Source organism: Cucurbita pepo, chromosome LG01 (assembly GCF_002806865.2).
Source record: "Cucurbita pepo subsp. pepo cultivar mu-cu-16 chromosome LG01, ASM280686v2, whole genome shotgun sequence".
NCBI classification, from domain to species: Eukaryota; Viridiplantae; Streptophyta; class Magnoliopsida; order Cucurbitales; family Cucurbitaceae; genus Cucurbita; species Cucurbita pepo.
The window spans coordinates 17,667,584-17,678,939 of NC_036638.1; the positions used below are offsets into that span (position 1 = coordinate 17,667,584).

An 11,356-nucleotide genomic window follows, 5' to 3' on the forward strand; every position below is an offset into this window, starting at 1 on the left:
TTCTAACACACCTAGGCCCACTGCTAGCAGATATTATCTTCTTTGGATTTTCCCTTTTGCGCTTCCCCTCAAAGCTTTAAAACTTGTCACTAGGGAAGGTTTTCACACCTAGGGTGTTTCGTTCTCCTCCCCAACCAATGTGGGATATCACAGTAATAACCCAAGCCCACTACTAGCGGACATTGTCCAAAATTTTAAAACTCATCTACTATGAAAAGACTCTACCCCTTCTCCAACCATTGCCTCACACCATCCAATGACTAACTCTAATACCATTTATAGCAGCATAACTCACCACTAGTAGATATTGTCGGTTTCGACCATTACATATCGTCATCAGCATTACAATTTTAAAACGCGTCTACTAAAGAGAGGTTTTCACACTCTTATAAAAGGAATACTTTCACTCCTCTTTCCAACCAAACACACATGATATTTACAGCTTTATTTTGTTCTACTGAAAATTGATGAACAAGATTAAGACACGAGATCTAAATTAAGAAAGGAAATCTGCACTAAATAAAAACATTTATGATAAGATCATCTACCATGTTCGACATGTGGCAATTCCAGCTTTATGCTATCATCCACAGCGCCCATACTTCCACTCTCAACAAATGGGCTCGACTCTTGTGCGGCGGATAGGCTATCATTGGCCCATGAATGCTCACCCTTCGTTGCTCGCAGCCCCTCCAACTCCATAGCCACTTCCTTCATGCTCGGCCTCTCCTCCCCTTTGATTCTTACACACTCTCTTGCTACCTTAGCCACTTCCTTTATTTGCTCCATGTTTGCCTCACTCACCATTCCCTTCTCCACCACTTCTTCAAAACGCTCTTCTTTCATTGCACAAAGGACATACATGGCTAGATTTCGATCTTCTTCCGGCCCATCAAACCTCACCGCTTTCTTCCCCGTTATAAGCTCCAGAACCACAATTCCAAAGCTATACACATCACTCTTCTCAGTTAACTCGCTCGTTAATAAGTACTCAGGGTCTAAGTACCCAAGAGTCCCTTGCACGAGCGTGGTTAGCTGAGTGTGATCCTTAGGAACCAACTTGGAAGCACCAAAATCAGAGACCTTTGCAGTGTAATTATCATCTAAAAGTATGTTGGTCGTCTTGATATCTCTGTGGATTATGGGAATAGAAGCTGACGAATGCAAATACGAAATGACTCCGGCTGTTTCTGAAGCGATTCTCAAGCGAGCTTCCCAAGAAAGTGGGACGTGTTTGGTAGTGTCATGGATGTGATCGAAGAGGGTACCGTTGGTGACGAACTCGTAGACCAACAATGGAACTTGGGTCTCCAAACAACACCCTAAGAGCTTGACCACGTTTCGATGGTTGATTTGGGAAAGAACAACGACTTCATTGATGAATTGGGATGTTTGGGATTCGTCCATGAATTTTGATTTCTTGATTGCAACGGTGAGTCCATCGTCCAAGACACCTTTGTAAACGGTACCGTAGCCACCTTTGCCAGCAATGGTGTCTTTGGCGTAGTTGTTGGTGGCCTTCTCTAACTCTTCTTGGCTGAAGATTCTTACGATGTCTTTAGGTGAATTGCATTGAGAAAGCTGTCGTTGAAGCACAAAGCCTCCGTTTTTGTGGAAAAAACGCTGTTTTTGTTTGATGAACTTCAACTTTTTATAGCATAAGTATATGGTTGTGATGGCAATTAGTAGAACTACGAGGCCTAACCCAATTCCTGCATTTTAATTGTATTGTTGTTTAGTATATTATAGGNGTAGCATAAGTATATGGTTGTGGTGGCTATTAGTAAAACTGGGAGGCCTACCCCAATCCCTGCATTTTAATTGTATTGTTGTTTAGTATATTATAGTGAAAAACATGCATTAAGAACATATAAAAACTCACCAATGATGATAGGAATGGAAGAGGTGGGATTTTGGGTGCAACCTTTTCCGCCTTTTCTTCCATCTCCATGGAAGTTCTTAGGACAATGGCAGGTATAGTTTCCTTCAGTGTTAGAACACTTGTCCTTGTGCTCACAGTCATTCAGCCATGGATACGTGCATTCATCCACATCTAAGAAGGGTTCCAATTCAGTGGTTAGGTTACAAATCCTAATAAAACTTATGACCAATATTGTCTGTTTGGACTCATTACGTATTGTTGTCAGCCTTACGATTTTAAAACAAAACGCGTTTGCTAGGGAGAGGTTTCCACAACCTTATAGGGAATGTTTTGTTCCCCTCTACGACCGATATGGGATCTCATAATCCACTTGCTTAGAGGCCAGCGTTTTTACTGGCATACCGTTTGGTGTCTAGCTTTGATACTATATGTAACAGCCCAAGCCTATTGATATTGTTGGTTTTGACCCATTAGACGTATCGCCGTTAGTCTCATAGTTTTAAAACGTGTCTGCTGGGGAGAGGTTTCGACAACTTTATAAGAAATGCTTTGTTCCACTTTCCAACCGACGTGGGATCTCACAATCCACCCCCTTGGAGGCCAGCGTCCTCGCTGATACACTGTCTGATGTCTAGTGCTAATACAATTTGTAACAGCCCAAGTCCACTTATATTGTCCATTTTGGTCCGTTACGTATAGCTGTCAGCCTCACGGTTTTAAAAAGCGTTTGCTAGGGAGAGGTTTCCACACTCTTATAAAGAATGCTTCACAGTCCGCCCCCGTGGGAGCCAGCGTTCTCGTTGGCACACCGTTCAGTGTCTAGCTCTGATACTATTTGCAACAGTCAGCCTAAGCCCACCGCTAACAGATATTGTCCGTTTTGGCCCGTTACGTATCGCCATCAGCCTCACGGTTTTAAAACACGTATGCTAGGAAGAGGTTTCCACACCCTTACAAGAAATGTTTCGTTCCCCTCTTCAACCGATATGAGATCTCATAATCTATCGCCTTGGGGGCCAGCGTTCTCGCTAGCACACCGTTTGGTGTATAGCTCTGATACCATTTGTAACAGCCCAAGCCCACCGATATTATCCGTTTTGGCCCGTTACGTATCGTCGTTAGCCTCTCAATTTTAAAACGCGTCAACTAGAGAGAGATTTTCACACCCTTATAAGGAATGCTTCTTTCTCCTCTCCAACCAATGTAAAATCTCACCTAACTCGAAAGATAAATAAGGCTTTACCTTGGCATCCTTGAGGGAGATATGGATTCCCCTGGTAACCATCCAAGCATTGGCAACGATAATGAGTTTCACTAAAGATACTATTATTCCTTCTGGCGTTTAGTCCACAATCAAGTTCTAATTCTTTTCTAATGCCCCAACTAAGCACAACCTCAACTTCCTTCTCTTCAAACTTATCAATATAACTTGACAAAAACTGGAACCTCTTAGCTTCAATTATAAAAGCATACCCACAGGGACTGAATTTCCGTATTTCAGTGTAATTCAACAACTCACCCACCGCCAAACTCAAATTGGTTAACCCTTTTGGAATATCCAACTGACAGCACCCACTTCCAGAACACAACCCATCAACGACACTACTTCTCCTCGTACACACCGAAATACACCCACTTTCAACGTTAGTCCCTTGGTCGTCCCCCAAGATTAACCCAACATGATTGCACCCAATGGTAATGAACTTATTTTTGGAACGAGAAAGTGGGTACATGGTCGGCACAGAAAGATCCGTTTCGTTCATATCTAAATAATTATCTCCGTAGCTGTAACAATTTCGCACTATCGGCCGCAACACGTGAAGCTCACCGTTAGTAGATATATTCATAACCCTAATATTGGTATGCATTAGAAACGCCTCTGCCTTTGGAGGTCCGGTTTTGTGGCAAGTAATCGAGAAATTTTGATTGAGATAGCACCCTTTTTTTATGCCGAATGGATATGGAATGTGCACCTTGCCACACCATTCGTCGCACCCGGGTAAGGCTTCAGATGCTTCCACGACCAAGGGTGTTGATAATATGGCTATGTTCATCATCACCAAGAATGTCATGATGGGTTTGATCTTCATCACCATGAGAGGACAAATGGGTGTTGTTGGTGTGTAGAAATTGTAAAGATATTAAAGAGTTCATTGCAGAAAGTGGGTGTGTGGGCATTCCACTAAGCATGTGGTGTAGCGTGTAATGCATGGAAAAAGGGTGTCGTAAAAAGTAAGTAATAGTGTGTACTAAAGCTTAATAATTCAAAAGTAAAAAAGATAGAAAGACAAACAACGGCTACAAATGGTGCCAAGTAACCCTATTTGAGGTTTCAATCTGGTTTTTGTAATCATGGCTGTGGATCCCTTTGTTTTCTTTTTTCATTTTTTTTTTCTTTCTTGATGTCTCTTTTTTTTGTCGGATAAATTGTGTGTCATGAAACTTGAGAAAATGATGTTTTTCATTGTTTGAATCTTTCGGGGTCTGTATGTGTTCTTTTTCTTGTTTTCACATAATGGAATTGAGACTATATTAATCCTATTGATTTGGTTGGGTCAATTCGAAATTTTTGTTTTATATTTTGACTTATATTGGAAGTTTTTTTCGAGCATCATTGAGAATTATTAGTATTAAAAAAAAGATCATGAATTTATACGTAAATAACATCATCTCTCTTAATATGAGATCTTTTTGAAAAGGTGGTAAGCTTCAACTACCTGATCCATTTAAAGATGAAAAATTTTAAGAACAAAAGACAAAGGAACTTCAATTACGTGTCTATATATATATAAAAGAAACCTTTTTTTTTTTTTTTCTTTTGTCGGTCCTATTTGATGAAGACATTAAAGTCAATTTAAGTGAGCTACACTATCTTACTTTAAAAATGTTTTCTTTTTAGTAATTTGTGGCCCGATATGAATCACATAGCTTTAGTATCTAAAAAAGAAAAAAAGTTTGAGGCATGATAATGAGGAAGAAACTATAGGAGGAAGGGTATAGATTAGAGATATGTATCTTACGATATATATTCGTGCGAAAAATTGTTGATCACGTTATGACGAGATGATCTGAAGGAAAGTCTCGTGGGGTGCAGAGGAAGGGACATGGATGAGAAGAGAAATGAAGAGGAAAAAAAGGGGAAGAGGGGAGTTTGGGTGTTGGTAATGTGAGGACAAAGGCTATTATTGAGGTATCAGTTGCATAGCTATGTTTAGAAAGTGATATTATACTGTTCTACGAGATATGATGAGTTCCTGCCTCAATTCAAGATATCAGTTAGCTCATTAGTGTGGCAGTTTAATTTTACTAAGTATGAGAACAAAAAAAAAAAAAAAAAGTTAGTTTACCCTAAAGATGAGATACGTTGTTCAATAGATCTGCGACGCTAGAATTTGGTGAACAACTTTCCAATCCCAATTGAGTTTGTGACGAGTAAGAGAACCGCTCAAAAAATTTTGAGGCCTCCCTAGAAGCTCCAATAGTTATAGAATTAGGTTTGAACTTTCCATGTTAACTTATTAAAAATTGGATTTGATGAGAGCCTATAGGTTCACTGATTGCCAATCGAGGCAGGGAGCGCTAAAAGCGTTGCGCGGTCACAAAGGGATCGTTTCAGGGTGTCAGTCCGTCTATGTATTTTAGGTCTTGTTATTTTGTGTGAATTTTGTGTGAAATAAACTTGAAGAGCACCATCTTATACTAGATTTCGTTTCGTTATATTTTTAATTGTGGTGTTTGTTCTAATTCCCCATTTTTTTAGAAGAAATTTCAAAAATCGAATTGAGACTAAAAAAAGAAGATACAAAAGACTCCAAAATCTAAAATGGACTAACGCTCTGGAACGACACCCTCTGTGACGCACAGCTCTCAAATGCTCCTCCACCTTGATCGGTAGCCTGGGAACACCTAAAAAAGAAAGAGGAGAGGAGAGAGCATAAAAGTACTCAGTACGCAATCTACTTTTAGGCTCTCATCGCATCTTTAGCCTAGTAAGTATCCATATGCTTTAATTTGGGCTCTAGGAAGTTCGGGCCTAGGTTCCAATGCTATCTAAGCAATTGAGTACCCCCCACGTTCCGAGTGGGTCTTTGAACGGAAAGGTACCCCTAATTGTCTGTACCAGTTTTCCAATCTTTCTTTTCTATGACTTAGGTGGCTTGCCTTGTTTCTATGTAGTGAATGACTAGTGTTCTAAGTTGAGGTGCGACCTCGAGACAGTATGGCTGGATCTGAATTTGAACATCATCCATGGGGTTAGCTGACGAACTCTCCCATGGGACCATAAAATCACCAAAGTTTGGGGGAAGCGATCTCCCATGGGTCGGTCAACTACTAGGTCAACCTACGTGGTCCCCCGGGACGGGTTTACAGCACAGAGGTCATGTTCAAGAGACTCCTGGTCATTTCCACTAGGTTGGGCACATGTCGCGCTACCTTAAATGGTGACGCTTAGCTCCACGGTATAGAAATCATAGTAGAGTCTCAATAGTACGGTGCTGGAGCGAAAAATGTAGTGGACAGTCTGGTGACACTATTCACATTGTTATAGCCTGATGAGCTACCGTAGTCGTTCTTGGTTGTTGTGGAGACCTATGAGGTTCTTAGGGGCTTCTAGGCAGCTTAAATCCCATCTTTTGTTTCCAGGACATTCGAGGTTAGCTCCTCGGGTCAAACCATTCTCTGAATGCACATAGGTCTAAATCTCTAATCGCTCACGATCTTGGGATGCAAGGTCTACTAGAAACATACTGATCTGGGTAAACATGAAAACCACACTAGCTGTAGTGCCCTAATCTCAACTATGTTCTCTCGTGCATGCTTTGCTAGGGAGATTTTCTTACCGATCACCTAAGCATGTAAACCATAATTAAAATTTCGCCTTGGTCATATTTGGGAGATGAAGAGATCTACTGGGTCTTACGGTGGCTAGATGACGTAACGTGCTTCTGACTCTATGCTATTCTATTTTAACACCTCGAGTCTTTCTTGGTCTGAGAGCACTAGAGTCTAAAACCCTTTGGCCGTCGCTCATGACTCTAAGGTGCTTAGTCTTCTAAATGCGTTCTGACCTAGTACATAAACACGCACTATAGAGAGAACAAACAGTCAAACACCTGAAGCTAACACATACTATATCATGCACACATACAAGCAAACAAGCTCAATAGGAAGATAACATCCATCAATCACCGGGAGCACGGATCACAATAGTTCATCCTCCTCTCTAACACAGCAAAAAAGCATATAAAATATCATTCATCACAAATCTCATCATAGGAGCATTTTTGTAATTTCTTATATCATGCATACCACACTCATCCATATTGTCGAACTTGTATTCTAGTCATGCATATTTTCTTTTTAGCCTCTCGAAAAATCTCAATTTAAGAACATAACGGTAATTTTACCCTAACATACTACATGCTCACCCAAAAATCTTCCACGTAAGGTTTTAATGAGCAAATCTTCTAATATACAATGGGGATTCCAAAAGAGAGTTTAGATAAATATAAAATCGTTTCATTTTTACATTCAATGGGGATTCCTAAAATTATCAAAATCATAGGAAGGAGACCAATGGACAAACAACAACTTAAAAGGAAACTAATTAACATAATCTAATTTCACATGGACCAGATTAAGAGATGAGTCTTAAATATGAAAGGAACTTGCAATGTAAACATTTATGGTAATATAATTCATAGACTGAAGATCATCTACCATGCTCTATGAGTGTTATTTCCAGCTTTATGCTATTCCCCACAGTGCCCATACTTCCACTCCCAACCAATTGGCTCGACTCGGATGCTCCATCCAGCAAATACACCGTCTCTTCTGCGCTGGATAAATTGACATTGGCCCATGAATGCTCACCCTTCGTTGCCCGCAGCCCCTCCAACTCCATAGCCACCTCCTTCATGCTCGGCCTCTCCTCCCCTTTGATTCTTACACACTCTCTTGCTACCTTAGCCACTTCCTTTATTTGCTCCATGTTTGCCTCACTCACCATTCCCTTCTCCACCACTTCTTCCAAACGCTCTTCTTTTATTGCACAAAGGACATACATCGCTAGGTTTCGATCTTCTTCCGGCCCATCAAACCTCACCGCTTTCTTTCCCGTTATAAGCTCCAGAAGCACAATTTCAAAGCTATACACGTCACTCTTCTCAGTTAACTCGCTCGTCAATAAGTACTCAGGGTCTAAGTACCCAAGAGTCCCCTGCACGAGCGTGGTTAGCTGAGTTTGATCCATAGGAACCAACTTGGAAGCACCAAAATCAGAGACCTTTGCAGTGTAATTATCGTCTAAAAGTATGTTGGTGGTCTTGATATCTCTATGGATGATGGGAATAGAAGCTGAAGAATGCAAATACGAAATGACACCGGCTGTTTCCGAAGCGATTCTCAAGCGAGCTTCCCAAGAAAGTGGGACGTGTTTGGTAGTGTCATGAATGTGATCGAAGAGGGTGCCGTTGGTGACGAACTCGTAGACCAACAATGGGACTTGGGTCTCCAAACAACACCCTAAGAGCTTGACCACGTTTCGATGGTTGATTTGGGAAAGAACAACGACTTCATTGATGAATTGGGATGTTTGGGATTCGTCCATGAATTTTGATTTCTTGATTGCAACCGTGAGTCCATCGTCCAAGACACCTTTGTAAACGGTACCGTAGCCACCATTGCCAGCAATGGTGTCTTTGGCGTAGTTGTTGGTGGCCTTCTCTAACTCTTCTTGGCTGAAGATTCTTACGATGTCTTTAGGTGAATTGCATTGAGAAAGCTGTCGTTGAAGCACAAAGCCTCCGTTTTTGTGGAAAAAACGCTGTTTTTGTTTGATGAACTTCAACTTTTTATAGCATAAGTATATGGTTGTGATGGCAATTAGTAGAACTACGAGGCCTAACCCAATTCCTGCATTTTAATTGTATTGTTGTTTAGTATATTATAGGGAAAAACATGGGTGAAGAACATATAAAAACTCACCAATTATGATAGGAATGGAAGAGGTGGAATTTTTGGTGCAACCTTCTCCGCCTTCTCTTCCATCTCCATGGAAGTTCTTAGGACAACGACAGGTATAGTTTCCTTCAGTGTTAATACACTTGGCCTTGTGCATACAGTCATTCAGCCATCCAGACTTGCATTCATTCACATCTAAAAAGGGTTCCAAATTGAGCGGTTAGGTTACAAATCCTAATAAAACTTATTTTAAAATCTCGTAAGTCCACCATTAGCAGATATTGTCTGTTTTGACTCGTTGTTACGTAGTGATGTCAGCTTCACGGCTTGTCTGCTATGGAGAGGTTTCCACACCCTTGTAAGAAATGTTTTGTTCTCCTCTCAAACCGATGTGGGATCTCACAATTCACTTCCTTGGGGGCTTGCGTCCCCGCTGGCACACCGTCCAGTGTCTAGCTCTGAAACCATTTGTAATATCTCAAGCTCACCGCTAGCAAATATCGTCCGTTTTGGCCTGTTATGTATCGCCATCAGCCTCACGGTTTTAAATTGTCTGAGAGGTTTCCCCACTCTTAGGAGGAATGTTTCGTTTCTCTCTCCAACCAATGTGGGATCTCACAAAACATTCCCTTAGGGGCCAGCGTTCTCGCTAGAACACCGTTCGATGTTTAGTTTTGATATCATTTGTAATAGNAGGTTTCCACACCCTTGTAAGAAATGTTTTGTTCTCCTCTCAAACCGATGTGGGATCTCACAATTCACTTCCTTGGGGGCTTGCGTCCCCGCTGGCACACCGTCCAGTGTCTAGCTCTGAAACCATTTGTAATATCTCAAGCTCACCGCTAGCAAATATCGTCCGTTTTGGCCTGTTATGTATCGCCATCAGCCTCACGGTTTTAAATTGTCTGAGAGGTTTCCCCACTCTTAGGAGGAATGTTTCGTTTCTCTCTCCAACCAATGTGGGATCTCACAAAACATTCCCTTAGGGGCCAGCGTTCTCGCTAGAACACCGTTCGATGTTTAGTTTTGATATCATTTGTAATAGTCCAAACCCACTGCTAACAAATATTACCAGTTTTGGCCCTCGTCATTAGCCTCACGGTTCTAAAACATGTTTGCTAGAGAGAGGTATCCACAGTCTTACAAGAAATGCTTCGTTTTCCTCTACAACCGATGTGGGATCTCACAATCCACTCCTTTGGGGGCCAGTGTCTTTGTTGGCACACCGTCCGGTATCTAGCTTTGATATCGTCCATTTTGNAATGTTTCGTTTCTCTCTCCAACCAATGTGGGATCTCACAAAACATTCCCTTAGGGGCCAGCGTTCTCGCTAGAACACCGTTCGATGTTTAGTTTTGATATCATTTGTAATAGTCCAAACCCACTGCTAACAAATATTACCAGTTTTGGCCCTCGTCATTAGCCTCACGGTTCTAAAACATGTTTGCTAGAGAGAGGTATCCACAGTCTTACAAGAAATGCTTCGTTTTCCTCTACAACCGATGTGGGATCTCACAATCCACTCCTTTGGGGGCCAGTGTCTTTGTTGGCACACCGTCCGGTATCTAGCTTTGATATCGTCCATTTTGGCCCATTACATATCACCATTAGCCTCACAATTTTAAAATGCTTCAATTAGAGAGAGGTTTCCACACCCTTATAAGAAATGCTTTGTTCCCCTCTCCAATCGATGTAAGATCTCAAATAAGCCGAGAGATAAATAAGTCTTTACCTTGGCATCCTTGAGGGAGATATGGATTCCCATCGTAACCATCCAAGCATTGGCAACGATATTCAGTTCCATCAAGGATACTACTCCTTGTGGTGTTTGATCCACATTCAAATCTTGTTTCATTTCTAATGCCCCAATCAAGCACAACCTCAACTTCCTCTTCAAAATTCTCAATATAACGTGACAAAAACCGGAACCTATCAGCTTCAATTACAAAAGCATACCCACAGGGATTGAATGTCCTTACGTCAGTGAAATTCAAAAACCCACTCACCGCCAAACTCAAATTGGTTAACCCATTTGGAAACTCCAACTGACAGCACCCATTGCCAGAACACGGCCCATTAACTACACTACTCTTATTTAAACACACCGAAAGACACCCACTTCCATACAAACTCCCTTGGTGATTTCCAGCGATTACACTAAGAGTGTTGCACCCAATGGTAACGAACCTGTTTTTGGTACCAGAAATTGAGAACATGGCCGGCAAAGAAAGATTGGATTCCTTGGGAACAAAACTACCATTTACTTGGTCATAGCAAGTTCGCACTACTGGCTGCAACACGTGAAGGTCCATTGCGATCGGTTTTGTTGCAAGTGATCGAGAAATTTTGATTGAGATAGCACCCTTCTTTGATGCCGAATGGATATGGAATCTGCACGTCGCCACACTGTTCGTCACACCCGGGTAAGGCTCGAGATGCTACCATGGCCAAGGCTGTTGATAATATGGCAATCTCCATTATCATCACCATGAATGCCATGATGTGTTTCAT

General features: G+C 41.5%; 1 protein-coding gene across 1 annotated transcript; it reads right to left on the reverse strand.

Moving 5' to 3' along the window:
* Positions 1–386: 386 nt before the first annotated feature.
* Positions 387–11,356, reverse strand: LOC111802455. Its single transcript, XM_023686870.1, is given in 7 exon segments — positions 387–1,712; positions 1,883–2,053; positions 3,126–4,023; positions 7,599–8,797; positions 8,870–9,040; positions 10,578–11,164; positions 11,166–11,356. Coding segments are annotated over 7 exon segments (4,389 nt in total). The 3' UTR covers positions 387–540.